The sequence below is a fragment of the Asterias rubens genome, chromosome 6 (genome assembly GCF_902459465.1).
Source record: "Asterias rubens chromosome 6, eAstRub1.3, whole genome shotgun sequence".
Lineage (NCBI taxonomy): Eukaryota > Metazoa > Echinodermata > Asteroidea > Forcipulatida > Asteriidae > Asterias > Asterias rubens.
In genome coordinates, this window is record NC_047067.1 from 4,993,472 (window position 1) to 5,013,251 (window position 19,780).

At 38.2% G+C, this 19,780-nt stretch overlaps 1 protein-coding gene across 5 annotated transcripts in view; it reads right to left on the reverse strand.

Annotated features, from left to right (window-relative positions):
• Window positions 1–1,232: 1,232 nt before the first annotated feature.
• LOC117291185 (neuron navigator 2-like) overlaps window positions 1,233–19,780 on the reverse strand; it is a 41,630-nt gene continuing 23,082 nt past the window's right edge. For 2 of the 5 annotated variants that reach the window (XM_033772766.1, XM_033772770.1), the window contains exons 2-16: window positions 19,195–19,423; window positions 16,870–17,015; window positions 15,292–15,309; window positions 12,834–12,979; window positions 12,016–12,166; window positions 11,585–11,765; window positions 11,070–11,170; window positions 10,454–10,555; window positions 9,706–9,874; window positions 9,166–9,337; window positions 8,532–8,642; window positions 7,897–8,070; window positions 6,912–7,227; window positions 6,507–6,704; window positions 1,233–3,255 (exon numbers count right to left, since the gene is read on the reverse strand). In XM_033772766.1, coding sequence (XP_033628657.1) covers window positions 3,121–3,255; window positions 6,507–6,704; window positions 6,912–7,227; window positions 7,897–8,070; window positions 8,532–8,642; window positions 9,166–9,337; window positions 9,706–9,874; window positions 10,454–10,555; window positions 11,070–11,170; window positions 11,585–11,765; window positions 12,016–12,166; window positions 12,834–12,979; window positions 15,292–15,309; window positions 16,870–17,015; window positions 19,195–19,423 — 2,349 coding nt within the window. In that variant the 3' untranslated portion in view covers window positions 1,233–3,120. Of the gene's footprint in view, window positions 3,256–5,546; window positions 5,631–6,506; window positions 6,705–6,911; window positions 7,228–7,896; window positions 8,071–8,531; window positions 8,643–9,165; window positions 9,338–9,705; window positions 9,875–10,453; window positions 10,556–11,069; window positions 11,171–11,584; window positions 11,766–12,015; window positions 12,167–12,833; window positions 12,980–15,291; window positions 15,310–16,869; window positions 17,016–19,194; window positions 19,424–19,780 lie in introns of all 5 variants that reach the window. The other 3 variants (XM_033772769.1, XM_033772768.1, XM_033772767.1) reach the window with 3 other exon arrangements.

The following is a 19,780-nucleotide window of genomic DNA, read 5'->3' on the forward strand; positions in this document are numbered from 1 at the left end:
AAATTTAAGTACAGCAGAAATTCATCCTAAAAAGTTTTCTGCACAACAAAACTACCCAAAAACACAATTCACAAAGCAAATTTAACTTACACTTCAAATCAGAATCTGTAAGCAAGCGGTGGAATTCTTTGACCACTAAAAGTCAATAAAAGTTGTTTACATAAGAAAGCAATGTCTGACTTATGTAAATAACATTTCAATGTTACTTTTGAACATTTTGTACAACACATTAATTACTGTCAAAAACATGCCAAATTTTTCTGCAAACATCAAGTGCTAACACAATATTAATGGCATAAATAATCAACACAATTCTCTCTCTTTAAAACAGCAGATTACAAAGAGCCATATAATCATATATTTTAACATTTTTATGATTACAAATAATTACATTTATTGAAACCAGATGAATAAATGAACAGCGTCGATTTCATTGGGCTACAGTTATTGAATATACAACAAGCAAGCTACCATACACAGAAAGGCATTCTATTACAGCCTGCATAATATTCGGAGACCATTTTGAAAATTAGCAAACAACATTTTAAAAACAGCCACGCAATTGCAGTCGCTCAACAAAAAGAGGAAAGTACAAGACACAGCAAGACTTTGTACTTTTTTTTTTTCTCCAATTTTTAAGGACACAACTTAAAAAAAGAACAAAGCATAGGACATCAGCTGAAAAGTTTCATGCTTGCACTTTTATGTTATTCTCTATTTGCTTGGTGCCACCTTCATAGGCCCTTTTTGAAACGACTGGATTTGGCTTTGGATTCGGCTCAAGCGGTTGTTTGACAATTGCGCGTGCTTTGCGTATACGCGCTCAGGGCTTAAGACGAAAGAATGGAGCCTCAAGCCGAATCCAAAGCCAAAGCCATGGTTTCGAAAAGGGCCATAGTCACAAAGACAAGATGATCGTGGCACTAGACAAAAATACTATAACAAGTGTGAGAAGCACTTTTCACTGTAAAGAGTTTTGTTTCTCTATTATATCCACTTCAAAGATCTGTTGTTTGCAATCTGAACTTCCTTCTTTTTTGATTCTGCTTAAGTTTCTCCTCAATATTGAGAAGATTGAAAATATCATACAAATTCTACGTATTACCTACATTGCACGTCAACAGTTTAAGTAAAGAAAAATGTACATTTAAAATAATTGTCAACTGAAAATAGATTTATAGTGTCACTACAGTCAGTTTTGAAAATCTTTTGTTTTTTCCTCGCTTGCAACATCACTTCTACCGAACAACTCAATGTACAAAAGAGTTAAGTGTTTACAGGCACTACACAACAATATGACTCAAAGAAAAGTTCAGAAAGTTTGCTTTTGCAAATTTGTGAAGCATTACCACAAAAAAAGGACATTTTTAGATATGAAATATATAAGGAGTGATCTAATGCACGTCTAAAGAAAGAAGTAAATTAAGGTTTGCCTCACACATAAAAATCTAAAGACACTCAAATGTTTTTAAAGAAGGAAACTTCGGTGATAACCCATTACAAAACCAAGTAGTGTCACTGAAAACCACCCGGTCTCCAATTGCAGTTTGATTCAACATATTTGAAAAGTTTGTTGTAAGGGAGTTATGGTTCGACGACAAATCTTCCACAAACGGATAAAATAAACCATTAATAATAATAAAGCAATGCCAGCAGCACATAAGATAAAAATTGCTCCCCGAAGCTCTAAAATTAATTTCTTAGAAAAGTGTAACACTCGTCTTCAGAAGAGATTTTAAAGTTGTGTGTTTTTTCCAAAACTTGGAATCCCGCTCTGCTATCTGGCAAGAGAACTAAGACTTTTTTCGTCAGTTTGAAATTATCTACAATTTATCTACAATCCCTATTTATATAATGTACAATTATGTACACATTTACAAACGAATAAAAGCACAGATTTTTTTCTCTCTTCATATTTGCACTTTATCATTAATCAGAGGGTAAGCGAATACCTTTTAGAATCTTAGAAGAAATTGATTGGAAAAAAAAGTTCATAGTTTTGGATTGTTAGCATTTCTTTTGTTCTTTATAAATCCTCCAAACAATTTCACAAAATATGCGGTTCATGAAATCATTACAGAATAAGGAGGCGGAAAGGAAAGAAAAAACTGGAAAAAGAAAAAACAAATTTCTTGGTAAAGGTTTGAACCAAATCAAATGATTCATTGATAATGAATGTTAGTGCACAAAACCTTCTCATTAAATTGTTTACTTGGCACCAAAGCGTATGAATTAAAATAAAATAAGGGAACAAATCGAAACAATATATTTCCATGGTTAAGAAGAATATTTAACTTTATGGGAGTTATAAGGCTTATGTCAAGAAGGTATATTTGCATCTCATAAATATTCATTGTTAATTGTTACTGTGTAATATGACTCATAAATATTCATACTTCATAACTAACTCCTGATTGGTAGGAAGTCTTGACAAGGCAATTAAACGCCATGAATAATGCAAGCATAACATTCATAATTCCCAAAAGACATTCCTCTTATATAAAGGGATACCAGTACTGGCTTAAAATCCCTCTTCTTTGACCTCATTTGGGTATTTTCGGCGGGAATTTTATTTCAGGAATATCCATCTTAAAGCGACTTTGGAGAAATATCAGAAATGATTTTTCAGATCCGATGATTATTTCAATCTGATAGACAATTGAACAACTTTGGTCATCATTTATATATTCATTTATGGCAATGAATTATGGCAATGAATATTTGTATTTTTTGTGTCTGCATTCTTTTCCAGCTTTTCAAATATTGAAAATAATCCCAGAAGCTGATTGTATTTGAATAGTCAGTAGACATATCGAATATGCAAGCTTACATCTCGACCATTGTTCAGAATATTCATCTTTGAAGATCGCTTGTTGAAACCTTATCATACAACTCAGCCACCAAGTTGATTGTACCGACTATCTTGTGGATATCTTCATAATGTACTCCGATGCCATCCATTCCATTGGGAATGAGTATTCATAACGACTCATTGAATATTCATACTGATATCTCGACTGTCTCGTGGATATCTTCAGCAGGATATACTCTGACGTCATCCATTCCATTGGGAATGAATATTCATATGGGAATGAATATTCATATGAACTCATTGAATATTCATACTGATATCTCAACTGTTTTGTGAATATCTTCAGATGACATTCCGACACTGTCCATACTGTTCGTGTCGCTATCGCAGCTCTGGGCTCCTGACAAGTTAGCCGCCTCTTGTAACCTCATCAACATGTTGAACTAAAAACACAAACATAGAAAGATCAAGAAAATTAAAATCAACGAATAGTTTGCATTGCACATGCAATTTTCATGGTGGTAATTCGCATTTTGGTTTTTAAATGGGACTACTTTCCTCAATTATGAAAGTGACCTGGTATATTATGATGAAAAATAACTTGTGCTACTTAAATATGCTTTTGTAAAGATTGATAAAGTTCTTTGGCAAAAGTTACACATTTATCTTCGTACAATAGCGCACACAACTTTACAAAGAAAATGCAAGCTTTTTGATGCTACACAGCACAAGGTATGAACCATAACAATATTGCGGCCATCTGCACATTAAAGTAGTATCACAAATGTGATAATTAGAGCCACAAAGGGACCAGCATATACATGTATTGAGTATTTCTGTATCAAGACTTTAAAGGGAAGGTACACGTTTGGTAATTGTCAAAGACAAGTCTTCTCACTTGGTGTATCCCATCATATGCATAAAATAAGAAGCCTGTGAAAATTTGGGCTCAATCGGTCATCGTAGTTGCGAGAAAATGATGAAAGAAAAAACACCCTTGTTAGACGAATTTGTGTGCTTTCAGATAGGAATAAAAGACTTCTAGGTAGAAGTCTTTGATTATTTTAGTGAGAAATTACCTCTTACTCAAAAACTACATTACTTCAGAGGGAGTCGTTTCCCACAATGTTTTATACTATCAACAGCTCTCCAATGCTCGTTACCAAGTCAGTTTTTAAGTTAATATTTGTTTTGAGTAATTACCAAATGTGTACCTTCCCTTTAAGATATACATAAACAAGGCGGAGATTGAAATAGTTCAAGTTAATTTTAGCAACAATAATGTGCAAGAGAGAAAAACAGTTTTTACATTTAATCAACAACAGTAACAAGTTTACAAAAGTAAATAATTTATTTATCTAAGTGGCATTTGAAGCATGCAGACATTGCTTGACTTTAACAAAAACACAACTTTTTTTTATATATATATTTTTTTTAAGCATGCTTTCATAGCTTGGACATCACAATACGTTGAATGACATTCTGTTATTTGGTAATAGAACATTCCTGAGTGCCTACAATAATAACAAACAAGACACAATAGTTTGAACTATTTAGTATTTACTTTGTACACTAAAACATATAGTCACAATACTTATTTTGTGAGTGCATGAGGGGGGGGGGGCGTAGGGGGGTGCATTCTTGCCTGTAAAGACCTTAGATCATGGACTACTTCGCAAATACTTTTTATACACGTGTTGGCTGTGGAATGTTGAGTGCATGCTGGTCTAGATAACGACAACATCCATGACTAAGGTGCAAAGCATTTGCGAAGTTAAGTCTTTGATGACATCAAAAATTTGAGTTTATTAAGAAATGGAATCAAATCTGACTTTAGAATCTGACAATATGAAGTGGATCATGCTTTAATTGACGGATACCAAAACTTGATAACAACAAAACATCATTACATTATGTACAGTGATCTTAGGAAACCAGACAGAAAAGGTGGTATGTTGTAAGACTTGCATCAAATTTCATGATCTAGTAAGATTCTAAAGTTGATGTGCCACAAGACAAGCTAGTCTTTTTAAAATCCCCACAGAGTTTTGTGCAGAAGTCAATCGAATAAAAAAAGGTTGCACAGAGGCCATGACCTCATGGCTTCTGGTCTTGGCCTTGGTGCCCATTTCAAAAGTCTGCAAAAACTAAAAAGGCATGGCTCTCTCAAAGATGAAATTCCAGGCTTGTAAAAAAATGAGTTTTAGAAGTTAGAAGCGGTGCAAGCGGCTTGTTTTCTAGAATCACATATCAAATGTTTTCAGCTCTGCCAATCAAATGGCAACTGCAGGTTTGCACTTTAAAGATGAATTTGCAGACATGAAGTTTGGAATCCACAATGAATCCATTGAAATACAGCGAAATTAAGCAGTTGTTGTCACAGCATTACATAGATGCTATACAGCGCCATCTATTGAGCGTAGCTGTCCATGTCTGCAACAGAAGTGTAACCCACAGCACCAAACTAGTTTTTTTCAAAAGAACATTTATTTCCACATATGCGCATGAAGGCATCATCCTAAAAGCCGAGGCTTGTGATGGATGTGCCCGTAGTACAACAATACAAAACCAAAACAGGATAAACGGCACTAAATTGTAAAACAAAGAAGTTAATTAGCTGTAAACAAACATCAAACGCATTATTCTAAGTGTATAAGCTTCGTGCATTACATTAATACACAGAACACGGTTTGGCACATGGCATGCACACAGTCATATTGTTGAGAAAACCTACCTACAAGGTTTATATGGTTGGGCTCGCGCAACTGCGCGGACTGGAGTAACCTGATGCCTCTTGCAAATGCATTAGCATGCTCAGCTGTCGGTTACCATGGAGAAAGGGAACGAGGTCAAAGGTTAGCACTCAGTATTGTTGTCAGTGGTGCAGTGTTATATAATACCAGTGTTAATGTGCATGAGGGGTTTTCTCCGTCTGGTAGAGACGACCAATCTTATCAAAAGGATCTCAGATTGCCTTTGGTTTTATTGTTATTATAATTGGCTTTATTTCAGGTTTTACCCTTAAAAGTAGGTTAAGTTTGCGGTAACACCATGTTTGAATAGCTCTCATGTGAGATGATCACATGGTGTTACCGCAAACCTCTCTTAGTTATTTTAGATTCCTAAATTGCTATTATTTTCAAACGTAGCCCGAAATTCTAACCATTCCATATTGTTACTTGTGAAGTGCATCTTTGGAACTAAACTCCTTGGCTAAAATTTCATGAATATTTATTTTGAATACAAAAAGTAAAGACTGTTAGAACAGACACTTCATTAATTTAGGTTGAACAAAGAAAGATTGACCAGAGCAGGGCTTGAACCTGCAACCTCCAGATTAACGGGCCAGCACTCTACCAACTGAGCTATCTAACTCTATGTTGCCAGTTTCCCTATTTTGTTGTTTTTTGTTGTTGGAAGATGCCATTCAGAAACCATAGGCCTACTGCCTTTAACTGTCGCATAGCCAGGGATCACCCAAGTTTGCCGATACAACCTGAGCTCCAAGATAGAGAGACTGCAGACTACATAGTTAACTCAGTTGGTAGAGCGTTGGCACATTAATTTAGAGGCCGCAGGTTCAAGTCCCGCTCAGGCAAATTTTCTTTGTTTTACCCCAGATTATTGAAATTTTCCCAGTCAGTTTCCCTTAATGGTTTATTACTTGATAATTGGTAATTCAATATAAACTTACCAGTGGATCGCCTTCAGCATCACTCTGGCCGGATTGTTGACCTTTGACCCCGGTGTGCATGGTGTACCCATCAAAGCCGACATCCTCGGGTCGTAACCGTAGCAATGAGGGCCAATCCTGACTGCTGGTTGGTTGCCATGAGTAACTGTCAATCACCCACTCTGCTGGATCCTCCCAAGCGGCTTTCCTTCCGTACAGCTGTAAAATGAAAAAGAAGAAACAAATGTAAAAGATAACTGTTTTATCGTTCAAAAGCCACATGCTGACATCTGGAAGTACTTGGTGTTTGAAACAAACGAATTCAGAGTACAACTTTAAATTTGACTTTCGTTACTGTCAAACCACATTCAAAATTGTCCAAACCAAAGATTCTAAAACAGAAAACTTAATTGACTCGAGTCTGACCTGTAATCCTTCCCTTACAGCCTCCAAGAGATACGGCACGATGGAATAGTTCCAGAGATCGGTGAACCAGACCTGCGACCCAGCAAGATCCACGGGGCAGGAGAGGAATAGACGTGGTCCGATGGTGACGTCTGAAGAACTGTGGGACTCCAAGAACTTATTGAGATGCTGCCAGACCTTGGGAATCCAATCGATGATCTTGTTCAGGTCGTTGTTGCGAGTGTTCTCTTTTATTTCGGTCTCGACGAGCTTGCGACGTAAGAAGCGACCGAGGAAACCCTTGACTGGCTCCATGTGGTTGGCACAGAGTACCCATCTGTGGATTGACGGATATGAAACCATGGATGAGAAATTTAAGGTTATGGTTTATTTTTAAAGTTGTCAAAAATTTGCACAGTGAACTGAAAAACACAAGAGATGCCGTACATGTCTGGGTCCAATTTCATAGAGTTTCTTAAATGTCACAAAAATTATTTTCGGGCAATGCTTTACTCATTTCTCATAAAACTACAGTGAGTAATATCTTAAGGGAAGCTTTCTACCATCATTATCTTCAAACCATGTAAGTTTAATGTAAATCTGTGGACATTGTGTTTTGTGTCCTACAAAAATTACCCTAACCCTTTAAGCAGAAAATATTGTTAACAAACTTTTTTGCAAAGCAAAAATGAGTTAATGGCCTGATGCTAAAATAACTAGCCTTGGGCCTGCAGTCCAGCATAAATTTCAAGCCCTGACAACCCACCCAAAGAAAGAAAAACAAGGAAAAAAAACACACAAAAAACAAAAAACTGTAGGATACCACCGCCTGTTAGGTAGGGCTACTAACCTGAATGGCCTGATGCTAAAATAACTAGCCTCGGGCCTGCGGTCCAGCATCAATTTCGAGCCCTGACAACCCACCCAAAGAACTCGAAGTAAAAAAAACCTAAAAACAACAAAAAAAACTGTAGGATACCACCGCCTGTTAGGTAGGGCTACTAACCTGAAGTTATGATGGAGCTGTAGATTGGTGGAGGAGCACGTAGCTTGATTCATTGTACCAATAATAAAGGGACACTTGTGATATTTATAGCTGAGGAAACCATTGAAGATGTCTCCGAGGGAACCGACATGATGGAGGTTGTCTAAGATGATGACAGAGGGAAGATCCAATGGACTGGAGAAGGAGGAGAGAAAATAGTCAGCGTTACTTTTACTCAAGATTGATAATATCAATAACAACTATTTCTCACTTAGCGCAGTTCACAATAACGTCTCAATGCCATTTACATTAGTGCCCCGTTCATTGGGCCAATAACATTCCTTTAATCTTTCTCTGCTCTCTGGGGAGTATACAGCCCTGAGCTGCTGTGGCGCTCCAGTGGCATTTCCATCAAGCTCTACCCTCCAAGGTACCCATTGGTACCCCTGAATGGAGAGAAGCAATTATGGTAAATCGTCTTGCTCATGGACACAAGTGTCATGACCGGGATTAGAACCAACACTCTGATGACTTAACCACCAGAACTTGAATTCAATGCTCTAACCACTCGGCCGTAATACCAATCACAAGGCACAAAATGTTTAAAATGTTTATGGAGGGAAGGTAACTGGAGTCTAAGGAGTCTTGTTTCTTACTTTGTCTCGCACTGGTCAGCTACATTGGTGAGATACTGTTTCAGCTCTTTACTTGATTTATGATCAACATTAAAGGTGGCTATTGTAGACTCGGACGGTTCCTTGCCACTCCTGAGAAAGAAAATAGAACAATTGTAAGCAATGTTTACAAATCTAAGTTTGTCGGGTTCCCTTTATACCGCTATAATCAAAGCAATGGAAATCAGAGCATGATGGGAGCCAGCTTATTTCCCTAGGAACTGCCACTCATATTTTGTATCGGTTCAAACTACTGTGATGAAAGTTCTATAGACCTGTTGTATTGGCCGACATCGCTGAGTTCAAACAATGGAAATGCACAACTGTCAACCAATGATAGGTCTTCATTAGCCTTTTTTGGGTGTTTACAGACAAATTAACCCAAACCTAACAGCGCCAAAGTATTTCATCAACCATATCTCAAAATGGCATATTAACCTCAAGTGAGGGCGCTATATTGGGCCAGTGTCATCATTAGTATTTCATCAACCATATCTCAAAATGGCATATTAACCTCAAGTGAGGGCGCTATATTGGGCCTGTGTCATCATAAGCAAGGTGTCTAACTGCAAAGCAATAGAGGAGAAGTTCCCTCTCATTTCCCCTTATTTCTTACCTCTGGACTATATGATCAGCCAGTTTTTGTGCCAAGAAGGTCTTGCCTGTACCACTAGGTCCACAGAGAATGATGCGACGATGTTCAAGAAGCAATGAGATATATCTCTGGAGGATGGGTTTAGGGATGAGAGACTCAAAGACGAGGCAGTCACAACTATTCTGTTGTACACCTGTGAAGAATCCAAGATATGATCAGGTGTAAGGAGAGGATTGAAGTTTATATCAACAATAATTCAGGTCCCAATTTCATAAACAGGCATGTATATGCTTTGTTTTTGAAAGGGCAAGGTCACTAAGGCATTCTCTCTTGGGTAAAGAGCACCCTAAGAGGAAATTGTAAAAAAAATTCTGGAGCATTTCAAGGGCACCGAGGCAATAACCAGAGGGCATGGAGGCAATGGACAGTCGAGTCAAAATGTTCACATATTTGTTATTTTGTGCAAGTGAGAATACTGGTCTTCAACAATTACCAAAAGTGTCCAGTGCCTTTAAACATAATAATACAACAAATTTTGTGATTATGGTGTTTTAAACTCACCTTTAACGTGAATTTGGATGGACGTATTATCACCAACAAGGTATCCACAAGGCAAGAGCTCTGGAGGATCGGCATCTTTAGTTCTACAGATTTCACCGACGACGTAGCTATGTACACTCTCTGCACTAAGACCAAGGTTAGTGACTGGATCTATTCTAAGCACATATTCCTGCAAAACAAAACAAAATTCGATAAGAGTTTACTTTTAAAGCATCCGTCAAGTCTGCTCTAAGTTCACTCAAATAATTTTGCATTGAACAAACAGAGCAGGACGTGAACCAACGACCTCCTTATTAACGTGTTGGCGCTCAACCAACTGATCTATCTATTTGTCCCCAAGCATACAGTGCTGCATGAAGTTGCGGGTTGGTGTAGTGGTTTTTTTCCATCACCTTCCACCAAATTCTTCGTGCAGCCGATTTCTTGAAACTTTACGCAACTGCGTAAGTGCACTTGTGCAACGTTTATGGCGCAAGTTGCTCCATAAACATTGCGCAAGAGGACTTGGGCAGTTGCGTAAAGTTTTGTGAAATCGGCTGCTGGGCTCTATGTGAATTGGGTTTTCAGTCCGTACCTAATTGCGTACCTAATTGGAATAATTCTCTGAGGGTTTTCCTCCCCCATCTAAAACTAAAACTTCCTTCCTTGTCTTCTCTCCATTGTGTTCTTGGCTATTACAGTGATTAGGTTCGCATTTCTGAGAGTCCGTGGCTTCACAACCATAATTAACTAATGAAAAAACACTTACCTTGAATATTCTTTTGACGACGCTATCTAGGGTATCCCAGTTGGTCTTGCTGCTGATTCCTATCGTTCCAATGAACACTTCCTGTTGTTTACCACTTATTGTCTGTTTCATAAAACAAAACAAAACAAGAAAAGCTTAGATTATTTGGTTCTAGCATTTTAAAGAAGGGTACACTTTGGTAATACTAATGGCCATAAAACTTGGCAAGTTGAAAAGCTGTTGCTAGTATAAAACATTGTGAGAAACAACTCCATTTGAAGTAGCGTATCGTTAGAGAGCTAGAAAGAGGTAATTTTCACCCAATAAGCCTTTCTCATGAATCTATAAGCACACAAGGGTGTTTTTTATTTCATTTTTTCTTGCAACTTCGATGACCACTAGAGCCACAATTTCACAGGATTGTAATTTAGGAAACACCATGTGAGGATTCTTGTCTTTGACAATTACCGAAAGGCAAAACTGTTAAAACTTCGGTATAAACTATTATCTTTGTAACGGTGGCATTCTGAGTCACAGGTAAAATATTTTCTACCAGACACTGAAAGTAATTTTCTGAGACATGTTGGTGATATGGATGGCAGGTTGAATGATTTTGATACTCTGATGTCGTCATTACCTCAGACTGTTTGACGGCTTCTGGTAAACTGTTAACAGCGACAGTCACTATAATCCTCTGGCTATTGTTGGTCATACCAGAGTTGTCGTCAAGAAGAATATCTAAAAGAAAGAGGGGAACAAAACAGTCAGAAAAAACATGATATATATTATTGAAGAATGCTTTTAAAGCACTGGACACTATTGGTAATTACTCAAAATAATTGAGTCTCCAAATTTTCTTCAAGGAACACAGCAGAGTGTGGGTTCGAGTCCTGGTCATGAGTCCTGGAGTCCTTAAGCAAGACACTTTAACATTGCTTCGTCCTTCGGATAGGGCGTTAAGCTGTAGGTCCCGTGTGTTGTTATAAAAACTATCAATGCACGTAAAAGACCCCCCCAGTACACACTTATCGCAAAGAGAAGGGGTTCGCCCTGGTGTGTCCGGCAGTGCAACTATCTTCAATCAAGAAGGCTGCACTAGAAAGAAAGAGAAAGAAGAAGAAGAAGAAGAAGAAGAAGAAGAAAACAACTCACCTAGACTTCCGTGGTCGGAGTTCATGCTGAGTCGATGTCTCTCAAGTGAGTCACGGCTGAGTCTCTTGGATGAACCTAGTGAGTTAAGAGATGCCTGAGATGAGCTTGCATCCAGGGTTCGCTGAGCGACCATCTGGCGTTGTAAACGCTCGTTCTCCTGCTTCAGTGTGTTCATCTCGCTCTGGAGGAGAAAAAGGATAAAGTTGGTTAACGATTTCAAATTGGTATTAGATACATTTTGAATCCTGGTGAGAATTTGTTGGTGAATATCAGAAACCATCCCCCATCCCTTGAAAAATGAAACAAGCAAAAAAAACACAATTTTAGATCAGTTAGCAGATGACTGATTTTTATTTACAAAAGCCAACTTCCAAACAGGAAAATTTCAGACTTTCCTGTTAATTACAGAACTAGTTATTACTTCTTCCTACCTTCATTTTATTCATAGATTCTTTCATCTGATCCAGTTGATGTTGGGATGTAAGGGCTTCTAGCTTGATATCTGTCAGCTTGGTCTCCTTGTCTCTTAGTTTCCTCTTTAAGTCATTGATTGTCTCTTGACTCTGTTGGGCATCGTAGATTCTGAGGCAAGAAAATAAATTTAAGAAACATAATATATTTGTTACTTCCCTTTGTTTTCTTGGAATTTGTTTTAAAAACGCTGTGTTTATTGTAACAAATGTTATTGCTTCCTATTTGATATGATACCGTACCTGTTTATGGTGGTTAACGATAAAAAATAGGAAAACAATGAACCCCCCCCCCCCCCAAAAAACAAAAAACAAACTCATTTATTTGTTTCTGAGTTTGGGCTGATGTGGTCTGTTTATTTGTTTGTTTCACTTGTTAACCAAGTGAGAATAAATACACAGACAGGGAGTGTTGCTGCTTTGTTTTACATACATTTTTGAAACATTTGTTTGTCTACGAGGTGCACCTATATAGATGAAAGCTGCACAAAAAATAAAATCACAATTGGCAAACAAAAAAAGAAAGTTTCAATATTGCTTCCTCCTTATGACTGCCCCATTTAAATAGTGCTGTAGTTGCCAAAGCAGTAGTTCAAAGCAGAGCAGCAGTCTCGCGCCAATACAGTTGCGAGAGAGCCGTCACAATATCAACGTGCTTAACAATTAACGACTTGTCTACAAGTCTACAGTTTTGGTTCTAAATAAAAATATTAAAAAAAAGTTACAGTAACCACATTTACTTGTTTCTGCAGAACTGAAGACGTATATTTGTTACTTACGCAGATGTAGATGCGGAGGTCTTCAGTTGCTGGTTGGCAGGGTAACCACCGCTCTGGAAGGAGCTGTTACTCTCTAAGTCTTCAGTATCTGTCATCGTGCCGCTTCGCTTCTTTCTACTAAAGGCAGCTCGGAAGGAACTACGAAGCTAATGAGATAAACAACAAAGTTGTTAGTCTTCCTCTTCTTAAACTCAACTGATTTGGTTGTCTAATTGCAAGATTTCAAGACAAATTTGGGGCATATTTGGAAATATTGTTCACTGTGCAGAAACCTATAATTGTACTGACTCTTCTGGAGACTGGCTGACCATTCTTTGTAACGCTTAAAAATCAATTCATATTCTCACACTGCAGGCCTGGAATTTCATCTTTGAAAAAGCAAGGCCATTTTAATTTTGCAAAGGGCACTCCCATTGGAAAATCTTCATATCTATGGGAAACTTCTGTCTGAACTCTGTGTAATTCCAGGCCTGACACCTGAAACTGCCTTAAAAAAAGTTGTTTGGGGCGGGCTTTAAATACTTTATTTACTGTGATCTTGGTCACCATGCAAAATTTGACTGTTATAAATCCAACTAAACTGCTCACAAAAAGTAAGGAAACTTTTTTCACTCCAGTATTTTGGTTATTATTTAATACTCTCTTTGTATATGGTATATATCAATGCACAGCTGAACTGTTCCTCTTTAAAATGATATCACATTTGCAATGATTACATGTTGCTGAACTTGGCTACATGCATAACAATGAGGAAAAGTCACAAATCAAATGTGCCAAAATTACCGTTGTCTGTGAATGGTAAATAGGTAATGCTCATTAATCAAACCGATCAAGCTTTTCAGAACCATTAAAGGTTAACACAATGATTTGCACCAGTGAGCTCATCGGACAATTAACCCTCATCTCATGAAAAACACCTTGTTTGATGGGTATTTGCAAGACGATATTCTACAGCCGATTGCAGTCCCATACTTGCAGACTCTTGGACCAAATGCCATATTTTAAGAGGACAACGCTTGCCCCTATCGAGCCCAACTGGTGACTGACTACATGAAAAATGTTTGGGTGCACCGGATGGATTGGGCTGCTAACAGTCCAGACCTGAATCCCATGGAACATCTGTGGGACCAGCTTGGCCTCGCTGTCCATGCCAGAACCACCAACACATCAACAGTGGCTGACCCATCCAGGTTCCTTAATGAAGAATGGAACGCAATCCCTCATCATCAGCGCATCACAAGACTTGTGTGCAGCATGAGAAGAAGGTGCCATGGCTGTCATCAACGCCTTCGGATCATCCACTCGTTACTGAACTTTTTGTATCAATAAAGTGTATTAAGATCAGTAAGTTGTAGTGTCTTGCTCTATACCAAATTTCTTGTCTCAATAAAGTGGATTAAGATCAGTGAGTTGTCTTGCTTGTTTGAATTACAGTGTCAATTTGATTGTTCACACAGTATAAACACAAAATTGCTAATTTTGGCACATTTGATTTGTGACTTTGTCTCATTCTCATTAACGTGGTCAAGTCCAGCAACATATAATCATTGCAATTGTGGTATCATTTTGAAGAGGAACAGTTCAGCTTTGTAATGATATATACCATATACAAAAAGAGTATTAAATAATAACAAATATACTGGATTGAAAAAAGTTTCCTTACTTTTTGTGAGCAGTTTATAATAAGACGGTGAACTCATTTTAACTCAATCATGCTTTTAAGAAAGTATTTAAAAAAAAACCACTCAGATATGAGCTATTCCTGTGTATATCGTCACACTTAAAACCCCTTTCACATTAAGGCAATAAAGCCCCAGCAAATTCCTGGGGAATTCGATCCCCGATATAGTAAACCCTATGGTTATCCGGCCTAACCCAGCAGCCAAGCAGGTTGGCTTTTCCTTGGAAAGGCCTGCTTTCTTGGACTGTGCAAGAGTTTGTACATCAATTGGAAAAAAGATCAACAATTTTCCCTTAGGATTCCCCCAAAGTTTAACTTGTGTGAAAGGGGCTTCAAACTGCACATACTGTAAATATCACCCTTCAATGTGGATGAATATAAATTGAATGGAAAAAAAAAAAAAAAAAACTGGATGGGAAACTGGGGGGGTAAATTCACACCACTTAACTTATTCATTTATGAGTGCAATAACACTAACTACTTTAAACTGTCATAAAACTGGACACTTATACAAATAGTTGATGAACAATGAAATCCTATAACCCGTCAGTTAGTACTGCTGTGACATGCAGTTTGTTTTCTTTCTTTCAAAACCTGTAATAATCAAAATCAATGAACACATCCATGCTTCAACAGAAATGAAAAAATAACCTGCAATCAACCAAAACTATCAAAAAAATAAATGAATAAACATTTACAAATGGGTATAAAATGGTAAAAATTTCACACAACAATGAAACATATATTGTTTTCATGCAGGAAGAGATGAAATTATACCTTATCGCTTGATGAAATCTGAATGGATTGATTTTAAGGAGAGGGTGTCGGTGTGGGCGTGAGGAGGGGTGGTGGGCGAGTGAGAATGAAGAGGCGAAATGAAGGTTAAAAAATCATTAGCCGGGGTCTTGAAATGGATCAAGTGAACTGCTCCAAACTTCCTAAGCCCAAAAGGCAACCAAAGTTGCATGATTCTGTTTGTCTGCTTGAATAATCTGAAAATTTTCCAAACCTCCGAAGCCCAAAAGGCAACCACAGTTGCACGATTCTTTTTGTCTGCTTGAATAATCTGAACATTTTCTTGAAATACCCCCCCCCCCCCCCCCCCCCCCCCCCCCGCATAAGAAGAAAAAAAAACAAAGCTGCAAAATTGTAAGGAGCAGTTCACAAGGATGTCAGCAGTAAATTAAAACAAGCTGTGTGCATCAAGGCCCTCTGTTGGTAAAATGTGGTCAGTCTGTGATAATCACTAACTTGTTTTTTTTCCCGGTCATACGTCTGAATTGATGACTTCAGAAGTGGCTACGACTATGGTCGGATTACTGAAAAGGCTTCTTCGATCAGCCAAAGCCATAGCCAAGTCGCTTGATTTTGATGTGGCCTCATAATCAGCCACATGATTGCTTTTGATACAAGCAACTGGTTATTGAAGGGGTCCCTCATAAGAATGTGCACAGAGTGGATAAAGCCAGGCCTTGAACTTTGTTCATGAAGGGGACGCACAGCAATTTTCTTCCACTGGTAAAGGGGCACTTCTATGAGGAAAATTTTAATTTGCATCGGTACTTTGCAAAGGGCACCACAGTGGTAGCCTGGGGCACCACTGCAAGTGATGTGGGCCATGTGTTATTTATTGCTAGCTCGTTTGTTGTCCCAATTACATGTATATTCACTGCTAGTGCTTTTATATGAATTGCGTGATTATGTAATGATCAAATCCAACATGTGCGACCAACAAAAGTAATGAACAATATAATAGTCAGACATCAAAATGCTAATTGCAGCCATGCCCAAAGAAATATTCACTATAGCTTTGTATCAACTCCCATGTAAGTGCTGTGCATTGAGCTGAAGTGCTTGTGCGACAGCGTGGGCGACTGTTAAGGATGAATGGGGATGATGTCAAATTGCAGGGAGGAATTGCAGTGCGATTGTGGTTTCATGGCCCATTGTAAAAATACAAACCAAAACATGTTTAGCAGTGGGAGGGATGATTCAAAAACAAAATTATGGGTTTTCCTCATCATACTAAAAACTCTTGCATTTTAGACAGGTATTCAGGCATGATATTTGGTCCTTCAGGAACAAGTAAGAACATTTTATCGAGGGCCGACTTACATATACCCAAGGTGTAGGCTCTACTAGACTTTTTATGTCTTATTAATAACAATTTTTTTGATTTTTCCGAGGACAACAAAATCGGAAAGTGATTTAAGTAGGAAGAATATCATGCCTGGGTATTACAACTTGAATCGAATCAATGTGACTGTCAGATTTTGAAATGTGTTCAGGAAAAAAGAAAAAAAATCTCAATATTTCATTTCTTTCATGATGGCTGGCTTTTGACCTTTGACCTACCCAGTGCTTCTTCTTCTTGCCGTTCTTCTTGCCGTCCGTAACTTCGGAGTCGGTGACTGCTGATCCGAAACTGGACATGCTAGTCATGGATGCGAGGCTGGACATGCTATCGGTAGAGAGCTGACGACTTATTCTCACCTCAGGAACTGCAGATGGAATGACAGAAACACAAACTGGTTGTTTATCTCAATAGTTAATAATGATCCTATAAGCTAAAGTAGTAGTCCCAGACGATGTTCTACCTTCCGCCCAGGTTGAAGTTTAAAAGCAGGACAGTTCTTTTCAGAACTGAGAAGTCTCCAGAAATTCCGAACAATCTACCCTGCGGTAGCAGAATATATAGCAAGACAGTTCTCTAAAGAACAAAATATACCTGGCAAGTAGACACACACACACACATGGTGTTACCGCAAACCAAAAAAAATATATCGCCCCCAGCTCATTCATGAAATCTTAAATGAACATAAACATACCCTCTTATTCACAGCAAGGCTGTATTAACTACCCGTGCTGTGTAAATTGTGCTGGCTCGTATGGGTTGGCTGAGCAATGCGATAAAATAATGACATAATATTTTAAACTAATTAGAATAGCTTAATTCACAGCAAGATCGTTTATACGATGTTCTGTGTCTGGTGTGATTTTCACAATATATACGTCTGAATTTTAAAGTCATTTTGTCATTTTGTCCGGTAAGATAAGAAATTCTACATTGTATGCAGATTTATAAATATTTATTTATTAACCATCACAAGCAATGATGTTTACATGTTTACTGCATTTCTAGAACCCATACTCACCCAAAACTGCACAAAAGCAACTATTTCTACCATTTTGCTTTCACACCCCCTGGCTTGCAACTCCACCACAAAATGTGACAAAACCCATAGAAGTTATTGTTACATTTGGTAAATAGGAAAACAGCAACACCATCAAATATCACTTGTTACTCCACTGGTGGTGGTAAAATCAGCTTTTGAATGAGATAATGGGCACATAGACAGTAGCCACACACCGGTTGAGTAAATAGACCTTTAGACTCTTAATGTGTACGGTTCGTAGACTTGTCTATTTGGGGCGGAGAAGTCATCAGGACTTATTGATTCATAAACAGACGGATTAAAGAACCATGGGTTTTAATGTTCACCCCTTTTGTCTGGATTGTTTGAGTTTTTTTAAAGTATGTTAAAGAGAAGATTCTGAATCAAAGTAACGTCTCTTAAAAAAAAAAGGAAATTGAAAATGTAAAAACATATTTTCTTTATTCAATCATTTTGAACAGTAAATATGACCTTTTTAAATTTCAAAGCCAGCTCAATTATTTATTTTTTGACAGGTTCGTCTTTGAAACGAAGCATAATTCTAATTAATAAAATTCATTTTTTCACCAAAAGGGAACCCACCTTTAAACTTGTTTTTCATGTTGTTAGAGGATCTTTTTTAAGCTGGACTGGCTCATTAGGCAGCTGAGCAATCTCAGACTGAGAACTATGAACTTGTTGACTTTTTACACCTGGTAATTAACAGGGTCTCAACTTGCTGTACAAGGGTTAGGCACCGACATATTTCACAAAAAATACGGGTATGATGCAAGAAACAATGTTTTTTTTTTTCATGGGGCAAGGGGAGGGGACTGGAAGAAAGAGGGAGGGAACACAGATTAAATTTACCAAATCAAAGGTTCCAGTACCAGGGGTCGATTTCACAAAGAGTTAGGACTAGTCCTAACTTAGGACTAGTCCTAGGAGATATACAAATTGCATGGATAGTCCTAAGTTAGGACGAGCAACTGGTCCTAACTCGAGATAAGACTAGTCCTAACTCTTTGTGAAATCCACCCCTCATCTTTTACAAAAAATAGCCATTTTATTTCTCCCATTGAAACCAGTATAATCAAACTGAGGCTTTCAGGAACTCTAGTCTGGCTCCTTGTTTGTATATCGTCATTTCGATCATGACAGCAGACGGGGAATCAGACATTAAATAGCCCTAACCATAAGAAATGTCGAGTGAATAATTAGTCTGGCTCCTTGTTTGTGTATCGTCATTTCAATCATGACAGCACATGGGGAATCAGACATTACACAGCTCTCACCATAAGGAATGTCCAGGGTGAACACTTAGTCTGGCTCCTTGTTTGTGTATCGTCATTTCGATCATGACAGCAGACGGGGAATCAGACATTACATAGCCCTAACCATAAGGAATGTCGAGTGAATAATTAGTCTGGCTCCTTGTTTGTGTTTCGTCATTTCGATCATGACAGCAGACGGGGAATCAGATAGCCCTACCATAAAGGAATGTCCAGATAGAATGAATACTTACAGGCACTGGAGTCCTTGCCAAAGGACTGTTTTCGGAGCAGTGCAGCAGAGTCTACGCTCAGCGCCTGTCCGTTGCGTTCTCCGGCGGCCTGCTGGGTGTACTTCAACAGTTCAATCTTGTTGCGGAGATCCTGTAGTTCACTGTCCTTCTGATCAGCGTCGCAAGTCAGCTGCTGAAGGCGATTGGTCATATTGGACAGGCTCTGCTCGAACGCTGCCACCACATGGGCCTGTAGGATAGTCAAGAAAATGAGAGGAAAAGCTGCGATAAGTACAATGACAAGTAGATACACACATGGTGTTACCGCAAACCAAATATATATTGATACCTCACCATGCAATGCCTCAAATCCCATACAATGACAAGAATATCAGAAAAGGAGGAAGCTAAAAACAGGATGATGTTCCTTCTCTCAGAACTGTGGAGGTAGAAATTAGACTGACTTTCAAGTAACATATATTTATTTGATATGTAGGACATATCATGATAACTGAAGATAACCCCCCTCACCTTCCGAACTTCTATAAATCTCAACAGTCTGTATGAGAAACTCTCGCTGCCCGTTTCCCAACATAAAGTTATCTGA